Source organism: Salmo salar, chromosome ssa12 (assembly GCF_905237065.1).
Source record: "Salmo salar chromosome ssa12, Ssal_v3.1, whole genome shotgun sequence".
NCBI classification, from domain to species: domain Eukaryota; kingdom Metazoa; phylum Chordata; class Actinopteri; order Salmoniformes; family Salmonidae; genus Salmo; species Salmo salar.
This window is the reverse complement of record NC_059453.1, coordinates 53,149,636-53,168,439: the sequence shown is the minus strand read 5'-3', so window position 1 is coordinate 53,168,439 and position 18,804 is coordinate 53,149,636. Positions and strand designations below refer to the sequence as shown.

The window sequence follows — 18,804 nt, the reverse complement described above, 5'->3', positions numbered from 1 at the left end:
TTTACATGAACAGGCGCTGATATTTAGGTACCAGTTAGAGCATTCAAGGTAAACTGATCAGTCCGAGTAGTGTGAACTCGCTTCTTCTTCTCTCCTCCGTTCCTTCCTTCCTTCCTTCCATCCTTTCCTTTACTGCGTTTATCAGTTTAGCTTCACTGCTCTGGCATATTATTAAACATGACTCACCAAACATAAATTAAATATGAAAGTAGAAGATAAATATTTTTCTCATACAGACAAGTTAGTTTGGTTTTAAAAATCGAATTGTCGGCAATAATGATACAAAATAACATCTGCTAAAGATAGATAGCTTGAGAACTTAAAAATAATGACCGATAAATGATTCTGAATGTTCAGCCTCCTTGTCCTCTGCAACATGACATTAGCCCACAGTTGTCATATGAGACATGTGGTTTTCCTGTGAACAAGCACCACATCTACTTTTCTATTGAAACATTTATTCTTTGTCCCAGTCACAGCCACCATCTTCTGTGAAGTCAGACTAACAGTATGTATGTAGCTGTCTAAATAATGACCTTGTTCATCCCTGATATGGCTGGTCGTCTGTTTTTGCTCATCCTCCTTTTCGGTGAGTTATTTTTCCGTTCCAAGTTCCATCATCTGTTTGTGCTACAGGATATTCCATTCTTCTTTCCCCTCTTTTAGTCTTTTACTTTAGGAACTCTTAATATTTCAACATATTATGGTTATAATAAGTGTGTCTTATTCCATTGATCATCCTATTAATTTATATTTCTCTGTCATTATTGTACATTTTGTTCAGATAAGAATGACCACTGCTTGATAACATGGCTGTGAATGCATTCCAGGCTATTCTGCTTCGCCAGCTTGTGTAAAGTGTTCCCATCTCATGTTTTCTTATTTTTCATAATGGCTAAAAGAGCATGATAATGACCCATTTTGTTATGTCTAGATACCTTCCAGTACCTCAAAGCCAAAGGTCAGTAGCATTATTATGAATTTAAAGCTGCATTATGGAACATTTTAGGCTACCAGACAAAACAACGGGTTAGCAAAATATTGAAATAGTGATTGAAATATTTTCAATAAAAACGTTATTTTGATGAATTCATCGGAGTCAACATTGGTCAGCATCCCCATGGAATGCTTTCGACACTTTGTAAAATCCATGCCCCGACTGTTTGGTATACTCCGTGTAGTCCCGACACAAATCTAGGGTTGGTACCCAAGCCAGCTGGTGGATCATTCTAAATGTTCCGTTGCCAGGATGACTGTCAATGTTCTTATCCCTAGCTTGCTAGCTAGGCAACTTCGGCTAACACAGTCACGTCAAACAGTGCAGCCAGAATAACAGCAAAGAAGCTGTATTTGCATTTGTTTAATCTGTTTTCTACAGATTTTGGGGGGGATACATCCATAACAATGAGCTAATGACTCGATGCGAGATTTCGCCTGGCATAGAAAAGGTGCTCTCTCTCCAGGACACTGTTCAGAGGAGCTAGCCAACTACAGTACACAGTTAACATAATCACTTTAAACTGAAGCTGGAATGACAGTAAACTTGCTGCATTTTGTGTTTTTCTATTGGCATTTCTTTGAATATATCCATAAAAATGATACTGATTCATGATTTTGACTGGCTTAGAAAACCTGCCAGACTGTCTCATCCCGACACATTCGTTCATTACTATGTGACAGCAGGAGATGATCGAATTTCAATATTGAAACAATGTTGCAAATATCAGAGACAGACAGCAAGGTTAATGCAAATCTCCGCTGTTGAAAACCAAATGCTAGTCTACAATAAATGGGATATAATATCTAAATGCTTTTTACAGTGGAGATCAGGTTTATAAATTGCCTGGCTGTGCTGATGAGATAGTGGACTGAGCAGTCAAATGGAATAGTGAATAGACCATTTTTTGTGTTTGCAAACGTTGCACGCATCGCCCTCGTGCGGCAACGTTTACAAACACAAAAAATAGTCTATTCACTATTCCATTTGACTGCTCAATCCACTGTGGTGACAGCACAAACAAAAGCCTCTATTTACATGTTGCATATGAGTCCATTTCACACTACTTTTGGATTATAATTGGAGTTTAAGGCTCGTATGAATGTCCTGCTTAATATAATGTTTGTCATCATTGCAAATCAACTGCATTATACTTAAAAATAACTTCAACTTCAACCAGTAAAATGGCTCTTTGGCTATCATTTGCTACAGCCTATGGCTATGTCAGTGAGTGTTTAGCATTCTAGCTAACAACTTGCTGCATCCAAAGATCATGACCAAATATAATCTTAGTGGCTGTTCAAGCAAGAATCAAAACATCATTGTTAGCGTAGGAGAGCCCCCAAAAGGTTATTTTGTTTAGAAGTAATAAAAACGTAAATCTAGGCTATGTTGAATGGGAGCAGATGGCGTGGCTTTCTTACTGCAGCCAAGAGTCACGCGCATCTGTACGTGATGTCAGTGTGTCGTGCACTGGAATGTATGGAATGCCATTTGGGTCTTCGCATTTCAAAAAAGATACACGAGAAATAACACTGTTTGATGTGTCAAATAACACTATTTGAAGCGTAAAATAAGCTTGTTGACCAATCAGGACCTGGATATGACTGCACGTCACAATCATTTAACACGTTCGTTACCTTTTTACGTAGTTATTACAGATTGATTACACTATCACTTGTATTTCATATGTCACAGCGATTCACCGATATGTATGATGCTGGTAAAGCGCAGACACACCTCCACAAGCTCTGGGACAGTTCTGGTCAGAACAAAATCCATCACTTCCGTTGTTTCGCTGTGCCCATATAGCAACGTTCCACAATGAGCATATGTCCTGGTGGAAGGATGAAAATAAAACACATTTACTCAGAACAATAATACGTCTTTAATGAAAGACATGTTCTTAATCTTTTGTTTAAATGTTGGCAACCGTTTTACAAAAGCAAAATGCCCATCGAAGCCGAGGATTATTGTGTGATAACTCCCTCCTAAGGGCTGTTCCTGCCACAGGTTCTCATTGTTTATTGTTAAATAGACAACAGTGTCTTAATTGTTTTCTCTTTCAAACTCATATAATATTAAGTGGTACATTATCTGTATGAGTAGTTAAACATTGAAAATGAATTTATAATTCAATTAAAAATACACTCCATCATCCCTCTGTCACAGATCTTCCTCAGCCCAGTCTGACAGTGATTCCTGCAGTCATCAAAGAGAGAGACTCAGTTCAGCTGAACTGTCAGACTCCATCTGTCTCTGAGTGTTACTTCAAAATGGAAGGGCAAGTGGAATTCACCCTACCATCACCCTGTCAACAGACACTCACAGGAACACTACTGGTGAGGTGGACAGGTCAGAGTTCACCAGCTGAGGTCAAAATACAATGTCAGTACAGTGCTACAGGTTCACAGTTTAGATCCATATACAGTGAGCCTTCAACAGTCACAATTCAGGGTAAGAAGACTATTTTAATGGTTGTAAACAATGTACTGGTGTGCCATCATTACCATGTTCCTCTTGTGATATGTTATCATACTGTTTGTTGTCATAAACTATTACATGAAGCATTCAAGGAATGTATTATATCTCCTTAACTTCCCATACTGTCGCTGCATGAGGTAATGGACTCAAGATCCTTAAGTGTGAAGTAACAAGGAGGGACTAGGCTATCAGTACATTTCTCAAAACCACAAAATGCTAAATGCTATATTCCCCTATTCTCAGACATTCCTCAGCTGACAGTGAGTTCTACAGTCATCAGAGAGACAGAATCAGTTCAGCTGAGTTGTGAGACTCCTCCATCTCGCCATGTGTCTAACTGTTACTTCTACATAGAGGTGGGGAAGAATTTTCCAAGGTCATTGTGTACGCAGACAATAACAGGAACTGAGCTGCTGAAGAGGGCAGGTCCAACATTTCCAGCTGTGGTCAAAGTGAAATGTTACTATGCTGTAGGGAGGTCTCACACATCTCCTTTAAGTAACCCTGTCTCAGTCACTGTTCAGGGTAAGTAGGTGGTTTATAAAATGATACACTTCACTGTTATACCGTATTAATTATGCTCGTTCTGAAAATGAGATCTTCTGTCGTATTTCCTAAACGTCTTCATTTGACATAATGATAGGATTTACTGTACTTTGTACAAACATAAATGCTGACATAGTTGAACATTTTATTAATGGATCTACCATACTGTTAGTATGTATGGATTAGCTGTAATGTTTTTAAATGCAACTTTCAAAGAGACACACCTCCTCCCAGGCTGGCCGTTCTACAGTCATCAGAGAGAGAGACTCAGTTCAGCTGAGCTGTCAGACTCCTCCATCTGTCTCTGTGTCTCAGTGTTACTTCTACACAGAGGGGAGAGATCCTAAACCCTCACCCTGTACGAAGTCACTCACGGGGCTGAGCTGCTCTCGTGGTCAGGTCAAAGTTCATCTGCTGAGATCAAACTGAGATGTTTTTACACAGTAGAAACTCACTTTCCATCGATGCAAAGTGGTTCTGTTTCGCTTACTATTCCCACGGAAAACAACCACAGAGACAGGCCAAAGTACAATCAAAGGTTCTTTATAAACTCAGCTTTACACAGAAATACACAGTATCACTACGGCCCTATTAGAAACGTATAAATAGGCTGGGATTTGGGGCTGTAGACTAACTAGAAGCAACGGGCCAAACTAACACAGAAGTTAATTCGCGATCGGTGGCCAATGTTCATTCGGGTCCTTCCGAGCAGGGTTTGTTCGTTCTGTTCTACCCGAGCAGGATCAGTTTGGCTCTACCCGAACAGGGTTCGGCTCTTCCTCCCGAGCAGGGATCGTTAGTTGATGGCTGGTCTGGTAGTCGATGCTGGTTTGGTGTTCAACGGCAGGTCACCTTCTGTCCCTCGCTCCTCACTGGCCTGGCTGCGTGGTAGAGTTGGGTGTAGCCTCTCAGCTGCGTCAGGCGTGTCCCCCGTGTCTGTAGTCGTGGGGGACAGAAAACATACAATTAGAGGATGTACTGGCCAACAATTGGGGACTGACTGTCACACTCACACGTTTGAAACAAGCACTTTCCTTTAGTAGTGCTGTAGAGAGCGTTGTGATTTGTGTCTTTCCTACAGCAGGGGACCAGCGGAGAGGTGCAGGGAGTCAGTTGAGAGGTCCCTGGTTCAGCTCCTTTTAACTCTAGTTCTGGGGCGTGTTTAGCAGTTGTTTGGGGAAGGAGGAGGTGATAGAGAATTGGCAACAGCTGTTTCAATGTCACTTTAGTCCATGCTAATCTGTGGAATCACAGCACACCATACAAGCAAGCAAAATAGTCCATGCGATTCAATTTGATTTCACACGTCAGAATGTAAGGAATTAAGTGAAAGGCAATCGTTGTAAACACACAGCACACATGATTAAATGGCACTCATAAATAGGCATGATATCAAATAAGACATGCTGATATGTAATATAAAGAGAATAGCAGGCTCTAGTTTAGTAAGAGTCAGTGTCACTTGTCACATATACATTACATTCAAATAGAGTGATGCAAAAAGGAGTCTCTGATGGGTACAGCTTTACAGGTGAGTCATTATCTAAACAAATCTATCAGGGCTGCAGGTCTTCATGATCTGACTCACTTTGATTTTAGCATCTTCTTAGTATGACTATATTCATTCTGACCAACAAACTAAATACCACATTTCAATCCCAAATGATTTCAGATCTGGTGGGAGTTCACATCAGTGATCCAACAACTGTACAGACACCTTCTACAGCAGGTAGGCCACACATTTGTGCTTTTATAGTGGCGCTGCTGTTATTTTAAAGCAAAGCACGTTTCAGCAATAAGAATAGTTGTGTTCATGTGTAAATGAAGCTGTTCTGTTAGATAATTAGGCTGTTCTGTAGATATGACACCAGCCTCAACACCAATGTCTGGGATCATCAGCACAAGTAATAGAATGTCTGTGTTCATCTAGTGGAGTGTTTAGATCGTATCTATGCTCTGTTAGGCTACTGCTGTTAGATAACATGGTGACTTCATTCTAGGAAGCTGTTGTAACGGGGTGAGTGACTGGTTGCCGGGAAGTCAGGCGCAGGAGAGCAGAGATGGGTGATAACAGGGGAACTTTTATATACACCCTGGCCCAAAGGCACAGGCGAGGCAGCACAAAGCACAACCACGGTAACGTGAACCGGATTAAACAAAACAAACAAACCTAGGGCAAGCCAGCCTGTAGCGTAACACCCTACACAAAGAACAATTCCACACACAGACATGGGGGAAACAGAGGGTAATATACATTTAGTATCAGACTAGGGAATGTGAGCCAGCTGTGCGTGTTGAGTCCCCTCGTGTACTCCCTGTGTAGTCTCCTCGTGTACTTCCCTGTTGACTCTCTATTGGTTACAAAGACTTTTGGCCTCCCATCCTATTCGAAACCACCTCTCGCCAGCTTTATATTCATGTTACCTGATGAAATTGCTGTACAATATGATCTTGTTGCCATCTGATGCACATTCAGATGCCATAATTCAGCACTGCAGAGCTCTCCCTGTCCTATGCAGTGCCCTGATTGTATTACTGTTGATGATATCTGGAAATGTGCATGTACACTCTGCCCCATCTACAGTTGCTAGCCCCAATTCTAACTTGTGCTCTGATATCTGCTTCACTGATTTCTGCTCTCGTAAAAGCCTGGGTTTTCTGCACATTAACTCTAGAAGCTTTTTACCTAAAATGTATAAATTGAAAGTGTGGATTCACAGCTCCAATCCAGATGTGTTGGTCATTACTGAGACGTGGTTAAGAAAGAGTGTTTTGAAAACTGATGTTAACCTTTCTGGTTATAACCTTTTTCGGTAAGACAGATCTTCTTACCGAAAAAGTAAATTTCTCTTCTCACCAGGTTTGACCTCTCCTTTAGCCCCCAGCACAGCAGTGAATCCTGCATCAGGTGTGTTGGTCTTCTCTTCAAGCTGAGCCCTTGAAACTGAGAAACCCCTTTCGGTTCTCAAAACAATGTTCTGGGCATACTGCCAAATTGCTTATACTGACAGTGAGGATTCCTCCCAGGCACGATCAATCAGTCATTTGCATGAACCCAGTCGAAATGGTTATTAGAAAAGCACAAACATAACATTTCCCTTCACAGACTCAAATGTAAGTGTAAAATGTTTAGCTGACTAGCTGTCTTTTCTCACATATATGAAAACGGAAACATTTACTCAGGCTAATAATAATGTGGTATTCTAACACCTGTCTATCCTTGAAGTATTTACATTTGGATTAAGAGCTAATGACCTCTTCTGATGTCATCATGTCACCAAACAGCGGTGCAATTATGGCAGACAGCAGTGTGTATGGCTTCTGGAGTGGGCGTGTTCCTGATGGGATTGACAGCTGTCTGTCTCTGCAGGAGGACCAGAGAGTATTTCTGATTCTGCATAACAAATAATTTGCAAACATTTTCCTTTGTCATATTAATGTAATTGCCTTTGGCATGGTTTAATCTAGCAACTCCTTTTGGTCATATTGTATAGGGTAGGCTATATTCAAAATAACAATAATGATATGGCCTAATTTGTTTTTCAGAGAAGAACAATTCCCAGAGGTAAGATTCCCCTTGTGAATATGATGCAGATTGTATCAACCTTTAGTTCTGTATTGTCCATGATGAGATGTTCTACCACCTTCTTATACTTTTATGTTGTACAGACCTACAACCAGACAGGATGATCACAGCCAATGTATGTTCCAAACAAAATACATCAAACACTGCACACACTACTAACACAACTACACACATGCATGTACAAACACAAATTGTAATTACATTTTAATTTAGTTTCTGTTCTAGATGATTTGGTGATGGGAGCTGTGAGCAGTGCAGCCATGTTGGATTCAAGGGATGCTGGGATGTATTCTGTCATCACCTTTGTACCGTCCACGTTTTTGTCCTCAGGTGAGTTTCATCCTGACCTGGGACGTGAATATTGGACCCTCAGCACAATAACACTTGGTCACTCAATGCCAACCATACTAACTTAAAATGTATTAGTCAAAGCATCTTAAGAGTATGAGAACAGAGCTGTAGGTCTCCAGGGTGGTTTGAGTCAGGAGGAGAAGAATGAAGTGACATCAAGCCCTGTTATTTTCACTTCTTCTGACCCCCCCCCGTCGTGTCTTTGGGGGTACCATTAAACTGAAGATATGTTTATCAATTAGCTCCCTGTAATTATTATCACGCGATTAAACTGATTAATCGTTTAATTGTAATTAACTAGGAGGTCGGGGCACCAAGGAGAATATTCAGATTACAAAGCTATAATTTTCCTAATATAACTTTCCTTTACTATAATATTATATTCTATTATAGTATAGGTCGATTATCTTCTAAGTTTAAATGGTGTATTTACCTCTAGTCCAGTCTCATTCCAAAACGTCGTAAATTGTATCTGCACGAACCCAGTCTTTACTAAAATCATCCATACATCAATTGTCTTAAAATCATTTATTTACTACACTAAGTAATTAACAGAAAAACATACAAACAGTAATTATCGTCAACAAAGGATTGGTATCGGAATGTGCCCTTGTGGGCTAAACAGGCTGGTCGGCCTGTTGAACAATGGGTCGTAAATGGTCAGCTGAGAAGTTTACACAGAGTTCATTAACAATTGAAGGCTCACTCATTCGGGAACAATTGCAATCAATATATATATTTACGCTCAGTGTGTCGTTCTGATTCTTGTTGGAGAGTAGTTCTGTTGGGGAGTTTTGTCCGCGTTCTCTCTCTCTCTCTCTCGGTTAGAATGGATCTTTCAGAGCGACATTCATTAATGTCGTCATAGAATGGTGGTTTCGTTGGTCTTCGCGTTCGATGATATAATTTACTTAGCTGCAGACTAATAATTAATATCAAAGACTTGTTCTTATTCTGTCGGTATCAATAGTCTAAAAGTTAACCACGTGGTATGGTTCACTTTCAGTAGAGGAATTGGAAGGTAGAACCTATGTGCCAACGGAGTGTAGGCCTGGTCTGGAGAAATGTAAATCAGGGAGTGTTTTATAGTGCACATCGAACAGGCTGGTCAAATGACGCCTGGTCCTGTATATGTCCCTGGGGCGTGCCTATGACTGAGTTAGAGTTGGTTACAGAAATACAATTCTATCACATTACATCAGTACATAGCATCTCAATGTCTTACAAAGGCTTTATCCTTATCAATACATTCCATACACCCATATGAGGCAAGTCTTAAACTGAGTCTATTATATAAACAGTTTTATGGTAATATGGCTATATTGTCTCTTCTGAGTATCACAAAATGGTACCAGCGGATCAGTTCGTAGCTGGATTCTTCAATTCTATGAGTTGGAAGAATTTCCTTTGTCTCTCTATGAAACATGGGGTAGGAGATTCTCCTCAGAGGGTTTTTTACAACCCTGGGTTGGGGGGAAGGTAAGTTGGGTGATGGTACAAAGGGGAGGGGGTCAACTGTCCTTCCTGTACCCAAAGAGGCCAACGTCATGACACCCCCACACACACAACCTCTAACTTATGGCTTTGTCGCTCTCTGTGAGATGCAGGTCCTGTGCAGGTATCTGCAAATGAAGATGCAGGGATCTACAGCCTGATCCCTTATGTATCATCCAAATCTATACTATCAGGTTTGTCTATTTAACTCTATCCCAAAGATTCATAACATGTGGGGCTTTTTATAGGACTCAAAGTTGTTTAGGCTTGGATTTTGGTCTGATGTAGTCATATCAGTAAGCATGTATGTATATAAATTATACATAAGATAATGTGTTAGAGTATCTTGAAAGCATGAGAACAGAGCTGTAAATCTGCAGGATGGTATGAGTCAGGAGAAGTGACATTAAGCACAGCAAAGTAACACACACAACCACACCCACACGTGCACACACACACAAACACTCACTCAGGCTCCCTACAGGTCCTTTTGAAGAAAATGGAAAGTCATCTGAAAATGAGAATGTAAGTTCAGAATCACCCACTGTGTTTGGTGATTGTGAACGACTCTTAGTTTTAGATTGATGTTACATCCTTTTACATGACATTACATTTACAGTACTGTAGAATCAAAGGACTGAAGTTAAACTGTTTCTTTTCTCTAGTCTGATATGTACCGCGTATACAGCCCAATCCTCGACAGACCAGCAACCTCAGCCCAGCCGGATGGGTTGTACAGTCTTCTGCAGACACACTGACACTACACCACTGGCTTTCTGTAGCTATGTATGTGTGTGTATGTGTGTATGTGTGTCTCACAGAAATACTTTTTCTTGCAGTATGTCCTTTATTTATCAAACATCATGTTACTGTAAATAAGTATCTAAATCATCTACTGCAGTGCCGTTTCTATTCATAAGTGAAATAAGCGGCCGCTAAAGGCCCCCCCTCCCCCCAAAAAAAGTTGGGAAGTCAGTCGGGGTCTCAACATACTGTTACTTAGGATAGTAGCATACACAACGTGCAGTTTCGAAATGTGGTTCCGCATCAGCAATTTTCCTCTTGTTATGTCAGTCATAGACAGTCACTCAATTAGCCCATATCAGCTAACATTTTATAGATAGCTGGCGAGACCAACTTGCCTAGCAATCTAAGCCTTGTAGTAATGGGCGAATTACTGCCCAGGGGCCTGACCTACAGGGGGCCCCAATTGATTTTGTTAGTCACTCTCACTCAGATATCAAATGAACATGGCATAAGTCATGGCAAAATGTGTAGAATTGCAGGAAATGATCTATAAAATGTCTAAAATGTCTCTCCATCCCATTGCACAATGTGTAGAATTGCAGGAAATTAGCTTTATAATTGCAACTTTCTCTCCGCCCCATGGCAAAATGAGTAGAATTGCATGACATTAACTGTAAAGCTGCACAGTTAAATTGATTTAAATTAAGTCATTAAGATCCAAGGTGGAATTTTCTAAAAACAAATGCAGAAATTCTCCATGTTTTTTTATGAAAAATATGAAACTGCTTGGCCATAATGACCATTGTTATGTTTGGAGGAAAAGGGGGAGGCTTGCAAGCCAAAGAACACCATCCCAACCGTGAAGCACGGGGGTGGCAGAATCATGTTGTGGGGGTGCTTTGCTGCAGGAGGGACTGGTGCACTTCACAAAATAGATGGCATCATGAGGCAGGAAAATTAGGTGGATATATTGAAGCAACATCTCAAGACATCAGTCAGGAAGTTAAAGCTTGGTCGCAAATGGATCTTCCAAATGGACATTGACCCCAAGCATACTTCCAAAGTTGTGGCAAAATGGCTTAAGGACATCAAAGTCAAGGTATTGCAGCTGGACTTGTACCTGGCAACCATCCACCCGGCTCCTTTGGGCCGTGAGAGGGTGTCCGCCCTCATCTCGTGCCTCATCGGGAAAGCAGATCGGGGTCTGTTGGTTCCATCCTCCTGCACCCAATACCCATGGGTACTCTCCGATACCCATGGAGCTGGGAGGGGCGGTGCGCAGGGAGACTGGAGGGGGTTCCAGCTCACTTTTTCCCCGCATTTTTCCCCGCATAAGGCGCTCGTTGATTCAGGTGCGTCTGGGAATTTTATAGATAGATCGTTCGCCCATAGTTTAGGGATCCCCATTGTTCCCGTGGCTGTGCCTTTCCCTGTTCATGCCTTAGATAGTCGACCATTAGGGTCAGGGTTGATCAGGGAAGCCACCGCTCCTCTGGGCATTGTGACGCAGGGGGGTCACAAGGAGAGAATTAGTCTCTTCCTTATTGACTCCCCTGCATTTCCAGTGGTGCTAGGCCTACCCTGGTTAGTTTGTCATGACACCACTGTTTCTTGGCCACATAGGGCTCTCACGGGGTGGTCGCGAGAGTGCTCGGGGAGGTGTTTAGGGGTTTCCATTGGTGCTACTACGGTGGAGAGTCCAGACCAGGTCTCCACCGTGCGCATTCCCCCTGAATATGCCGAATTGGCTCTCGCCTTCTCCAAAAAGAAGGCGACTCAATTACCACCCCATCGACGGGGTCATTGCGCGATAAATCTCCTGGTAGACGCTGCACTTCCCAGGAGTCATGTGTATCCCCTCTCACAGGCGGAGACGGAGGCTATGGAAACATATGTCTCCGAATCCCTGCGTCAGGGGTACATTCGGTCATCCACTTCACCCGCCTCCTCAAGTTTATTTTTTGTGAAGAAGGAGGAGGGAGGTCTGCACCTGTGTATTGACTATCGGGTTCTGAACCAGATCACTGTGAGGTATAGTTACCCGCTACCGGTCATAGCCACAGTCAATGTACGGGGCGCGCTTCTTCACCAAACTAGATCTCAGGAGCGCTTACAACCTGGTGCGTATCTGGGAGGGAGACGAGTGGAAGACGGCTTTCAGTACCAACTCAGGGCACTATGAGTGGGCCGAGATGTCACAGAACTCGCTTTGCCACTCCTCCACTAACCTGTCGCCCTTCCAGTGCATACTGGGGTACCAGCCGGTTCTGGCACCGTGGCATCAGAGTTAGACCGAGGCTCCTGCGGTGGACGACTGGTTCAGGTGCGCGGAGGAGACATGGGAAGCTGTCCGTGTTCACCTTCAGCGGGCCGTGCTGCGCCAAAAAGAGAACGTGGACCGCCACCGCAGTGAGGACCCGGTGTTCGCACCTGGGGACCGGGTCTGGCTCTCGACCTGAAACCTGCCCCTCCACCTGCCCTGCCGGAAGCTGGGTCCGCAGTTTGTGAGGCCATTTAAAGTCCTGAGGAGAGTGAACGAGGTTTGTTATAGGTTACAGCTTCCCCCCGATTACCATATTAACCCCTCGTTCCATGCGTCTCTCCTCAGGCCGGTGATGGCTGGCGCACTCCAGGAGTCTGAGGTGCGGGAGGTTCCTCCGCCCCCTCTGGACATCGAGGGGGCTCCGGCATACTCCGTTCGCTCCATACTGGATTCGAGGCGTCGGGCGAGAGGCCTTCAGTATCTCGTGGAGTGGGAGGGGTACGGTCCGGAGGAGAGGTGCTGGGTTCCGGTCGAGGACGTGTTGGACCCTTTAATGCTGCAGGAGTTCCACCGTCTTCGTCCGGATCACCCTGCACCTCGCCCTCCGGGTCGGCCCCAAGGCCTTGTCTTCTTTTGTCTTGTCTTCCCACACACCTGGTTTCAATCCCATCAATTACATGTTGTGTATTTAACACTCTGTTCCCCCCATGTCCTTGTCCGGTATTTTTTTCTGTAAGTGCTTGTGCACGTTCTGTCTGGTGTGCATCGTGTTATGTACCCAATTATTGATTGTTCTGTTTTCCGGTGGGTTTTTATTATTAAACTGCGCTGTTGGAAACACAGTTTTTGCTCTCCTGCGTCTGACTTCTCTGCCGCCAGTACGCACCCCTTACAGTATGTAAACTTCTGACCCACTGGGAATGCGATGAAAGAAATAAAAGCTGAAATAAATCCTTCTCTCCACCATTATTCTAACATTTCACATTCTTAAAATAAAGTGGTTATCCTAACTGACCTAATTTTTACTAGGATTAAATGTCAGGAATTGTGAAAAACTGAGTTTAAATGCATTGGGCTAAGATGTATGTAAACTTCTGACTTCAACTGTATATATTTTTCAAATGACACTTACATAGACAACAACTTTAAGAATTCATTTTAGACATATTTATATTTTCATATTCATAAGACGACACAAATGACATTTAGCTACAATTGATAAAATGCTGAATAGTTACACTTCATTTTTAAGTATCACTTCAATTTAATTTTTAAGTAAAACTTCTTCAGTGCTCTTCCATATCACTCCTCATCCTCAGCAATGCTGTTCACAGCCAAGGCATTCCAGAACTGCCTTCAATTTGCATGCATCAGAGGACACAGCTTGGTGATGATGTCCATCTTCTTGGACTCTTATAGCTCTATTGCTTATTTGGATTTGCATTTTACAGACCTACATTTTACAGACCTTGTTACTTTCATCCTCATTCTAATCACATTGGCCTACGTTAGCTCAACCGTCCTGCGGAGGGGGGCGGCACACCGATCCTGTAGAGGGCCTATAAGCTATTTTGCAAGTATGAAACCATCACAGTCAGGAAAGGTGAGGAATTTATTCTGCAATGATACAGTAGATGCCGATTTCCAATTATTTTAGAATCCAAAGATAAAATAAATAGGCCTAGACTTGACACTTCTCACTAAAGGCACATTATTTAGCTACCTGTTTTTTTGTTATGACTAAGAGTGACATCATAAGCTGAGTGTACAAAACATTCCTAATATTGAGTTGCACCCCCTTTTGGCCTCAGAGCAGCCTGAATTCGTTGGGGCATGGACTCCACAAGATGTCAAAAGTGTTCCACAGGGATGATGGCCCATGTTGACTCCAATGTTTCCCACAGTTGTGTCAAGCTGGCTATATGTTCTTTGTATCAATCCTGATACACACGGGAAACTGTTGAGCATGAAAAACCCACCTTTCCCAGTCAGAGGAATGCGGCAACTGCACAGAGTTCCACACACTAAATCACTTTATTTCCAGAGGATATATGAGATGAATGTGGTTCTGGACAGAGAATAATATGAATGAATATACTAATAAAAATAGCATGAGAATAAATGCGTAACAGCACATGAGCAATAATAAAGGACTGTATAATACACAGCATCAACTACTATTAACCACTAGGCAATAGTAATGAACAACAGTAAATGCACAAGTTTCAATAGCAACATCACTAACTTCTGTCCACGCACTCCATCACTCTTGTCTACTTGGAGAGAGACTGAGGAGGCTCTGACCTGAGCAGGCAGAACGAGTGTCAGGTGTCCTGCTCCCAAGCAACCTATTGGTTGCCTGGTAGCAGAGGTCACTAGGAGTTTGGGGAGACAGTTTGTGATCGCTTAGTCTCTCTGGCAACAGTGGGGGATGATGGGTGGAGTGAGCTGCATGAAGTTATAAAACTCACAGGCAGGGAAATCCGTAACAGTGGGAAGGAACATTGCTGAAGCCCAGATCTTCAGCCCTACAAATTAAATTGAGCCCCTTGATACCCTTGTTTCATTATTAGTTCCTCAAGAAAAAAAACGTTCAAAGAAAAAAATCATAATATATTTGCAAAGCTTCTTGGTATCTTCTAACAGACAGATTCATGAAAGCTTCGATTCATTTGAACAGAATGAATCAGATCACACACACACACACACACACACACACACACACGCACACGCACACGCACACAGAGAGAGAGACAGAGTTTGGGAGAAACTGATACATACCAACCAGTGTCCAGTTGCAAGTACTGTACGGTTTATGGTAAATAGTTAAGATACTGTAAAGCGGAAGATATCAAAATACTGTTGCTGTGATAAATAATGAAGATGCTTTTTTGTCACACCCTGATCTGTTCCACCTGTCTTGTGCTTGTCTCTACCCCTCACCAGGTGTCTCCCATTTGTCCCCATTATCTCCTGTGTATTTATACCTGCGCTTTCTGTTTGTCTGTTGCCAATTCGTCTTGTCACGTTAAGTCCTACCAGCGTGTTCCCGCATTTCCTGTGCTCTTGTTTTTGTTTTTCTCAGTCTTCCCAGTTGTGACCTTTCTACCTGTCCTGACCCTGATCCTGCCTGCCGTCCTGTACCTGCCTGACTCTGATTTGGATTACGACCCTTTGCCTGCCTTGACTTACCTTTTGCCTGTCCCTTATACTTAATAAACTCTGAGACTCATACTATCCGCTTCCTGTGTCTGCATCTGGGTCTCAGCCTGAGTCCTGATAGTACAAACTGGCCATGACTGAGCCAGCAGACTCGGACCAGCTCCGCAACTCTGTCTCCTCCCAAAGAGCCACCATTGGAAGACACAAGGAGATACTTCAAGGTCTTATGGAAGGATTCCAGACCTTGGCGGAACACCATGACTGTGCCTTCAATACATTGCTGGAGCAATTTCGCGGATTGTCTGCTAGGCAGCCCGCCACTACAGTAACCCCCCAGACTGTAAGTTACCCCGCGACCAGTGGCGCTTCTCCCCAATCTACTCTGGCTTCCTGAGAACCCTGCTTACCTCCTCCGGAGCGTTATTCTGGAAATCCAGGATCCTGCCGGGCATTTCTCTCCCAGTGTTCTCTCATCTTTGAGCTGCAGCATTCTTCATTTACCTCGGATCGCTCGAGGATAGCATACTTGATAACACTGATGTCTGGGAGTTCTCTCGCCTGGCATACAGCGGTGTGGGAGCAACAATCCACCGTTTGCCTCAGTCTGGAGGAGTTTGTGGCAGAGGTACGTAAAGTGTTCGATTCTTTGCTGTCCGGGGGAGAGGCGGCTCATAAGCTGCTCCAACTACATCAGGACTCCCGGCATGTGGCAGACTACGCTGTGGATTTTTGCACGCTGAGAGTGCCTGGAACCCGGAAGCCCTGTTCTCGTACCCCTCTCCATTCCCATGGACGTCAGAGTGCTGGATGGGCGCTCTATTGGCAGAGTCACCCACACTACGTTTCCCATTAACCTGAGAGTGTCAGGTAATCACAGTGAGTCTATGCAGTTCCTGCTCATTGAATCCCCTCATGTACCTGTGGTTTTGGGGTTTTCATGGCTCCAGAGGGACAATCCTGTGCTACTGGTTCTATCATAGATTGGAGCCTCTTCTGCCATGCGCATTGTCTGAAATCGGCGCAGCCTACCCCAGGACGTCTTCCTGCGGGCTTGGGAGAAGCCTCGGATCTCTCTGCCATTCCCGCGGAGTACCAGATCCTCCGGGAGGTTTTCAATAAGGCCCGTGCTACATATCTCCCTCTGCATCGACCCTACGACTGCGCAATCGACCTTCTCCCGGGCACTACACCGCCTTGCGGGCGGCTTTATTCCCTGTCGAGTCCGGAGACCAAGACCATGGAGAGGTAGATTGAGGATTAAGTTGCTGCACGGAGTATTCGTCCATCTGCCTCCCTCGCCGGCGCAGGGTTCTTCTTTGTGGAGAAGAAGGACAAAACCCTGCGCCAGTGTATCGACTACCGGGGCTTAAATGACATCACAGTTAAAAACCGTTACCCTCTACCAATCATCTCCATCTCCTTCGAGCGTCTCCAGGGGGTGACAATCTTCTTTAAGTTGGACCTTTGGAATGCCTACCATCTGGTTTGGATACGGGAAGGAGACGAATGGAAGACAGCTTTTAACATGGCAAGCAGGCCCTATGAGTACCTTGTTATGCCATTCGGACTGACCAATGCTCCTGCAGTGTTCTAGGCCCTGGTCAATGATGTGCTCCGTGATATGTTAAACCGGTTCATGTTTGCCAACCTTGACAACACCCTAATTTCTTCCTGGCCTGCTCAAGAACACGTCCTCCACGTCCAACAGGTCCTTCAGTGTCTCCTGGAAAATCAGCTTAAAAAAAAAAGTGAACTCTATCACTCCATCATCTCCTTCCTTGGGCACATCATTGCTGCTGGAAATATTCAGATGGACTCTGACAAGGTGAGAGCGGTGGTGGATTAGCCTCAACCCAACCCAAAAGTTGCATCCTTGTGCTTTCCTTTCTCATCGTCTTAACCCTGGTGAAAGGAACTATGATACGGGAAATGGAGAACTACTCGCGGTCAAGATGGTGTTGGAGGAGTGGAGGCACTGGATAGAGGGGGTGGAACATCTATTCATAGTGTGGACTGATCACAAGAACCTGGAATATCTCCTCACCGCCATGCGCCTCAACTCTAGGCAAGTGCGATGGGCCCTGCTTTTCACTCAGTTCAACTTTACCATCTCCTACCGCCCGGGGTCAAAGAATGTGAAGACAGATGCGCTCTAACACCGCTCTAGCCCCTCTGCTACACTGTCAGGCCCCGAAACTGTCATCCCTACCTCTTGTCTAGCAGCTGCACTCATCTGTGGTATAGAGAACCAGGCCCGGCTAACCGGATGTTTGTCCCGGACTCTGCCTGTTCCCCGGTCCTGGAATGGGCTCATTCCTCCAGACTTGCCAGCCATCCTGGCTCCCGTCGGACCCTGGCCTTCGCACGACAAAGCTTTTGGTGGGCCACCATGGTTCCTGATGTCTCCACGTTCATCGCCGCCTGCACTGTGTGTGCTCAGAATAAGACTTTGCGGCAAGCTCCAGCTGGCATTCTTCAACCATTCCCTGTGCCTCACCGCCCCTGGTCACATATAGATCCCTGGACTTCGTCATTGGTCTCCATCCATCAGATGGCAACAACACTATCCTTCCAGTGGTGGATAGGTTTTCCAAAGTCGCCCATTTCATTCCCCTTCCCAAGTTATCCTCTGCCAAGGAGGCTGCCCAGCTCATGGTGCAGCAAGTCTTCCGGATCCATGGACTTCCGGTGGACATGGTCTCTGACTGCGGTCCTCAGTTCTCTTCCCAGTTCTGGAAGGCGTTCTGCACCCTCATTGGGTCATCAGCCAGCCTGTCCTCCGGTTTTTACCCCCAGTCCAATGACCTGTCAGAGCGAGCCAGTCAGGACCTGGAGACGGCTCTTCGTTGCCTCGTCTCCGCCAACCCCACCACTTGAAGCCAGCAACTTGTGTGGGTGGAATACGCCCGCAACACCCTTCCCTTCTCGGCCACTGGTCTCTCGCCTTTCGAGTGTTCCATGGGATATCAGCCCCTGCTCTGTCCTGAGTAAGAGGAAGAGGTCAGCATGTCTTTGGCCCAGATGTTTGTCCGCCACTTGTCACCATACATGCAAGAAAACTTGGTTTGCTCTTCTCAAGACGCCCTACAGGTATCGGCAACAGGTGGACCGCCACCGGACCCCTGCTCCCCGCTATCGTCTCAGGCAGAGGGTATGGCTGTCCACTCGAGATCT

The 18,804-nt window shown here is 44.4% G+C and overlaps 1 protein-coding gene across 2 annotated transcripts in view; it reads left to right on the top strand.

Annotated features, from left to right (window-relative positions):
* The first annotated feature begins 334 nt into the window (after window positions 1-334).
* Window positions 335-18,804, top strand: part of LOC106565146 (mucin-3A) — an 89,383-nt gene continuing 70,913 nt past the window's right edge. Inside the window, exons 1-4 of one of the 2 annotated variants that reach the window (XM_045692017.1) lie at window positions 335-589; window positions 935-961; window positions 3,170-3,454; window positions 3,725-4,006. In XM_045692017.1, the coding sequence (XP_045547973.1) occupies window positions 532-589; window positions 935-961; window positions 3,170-3,454; window positions 3,725-4,006 (652 nt within the window). In that variant the 5' untranslated portion in view covers window positions 335-531. The remainder of the gene's footprint in view (window positions 590-934; window positions 962-3,169; window positions 3,455-3,724; window positions 4,007-18,804) is intronic. The other variant, XM_045692016.1, reaches the window with a different exon arrangement.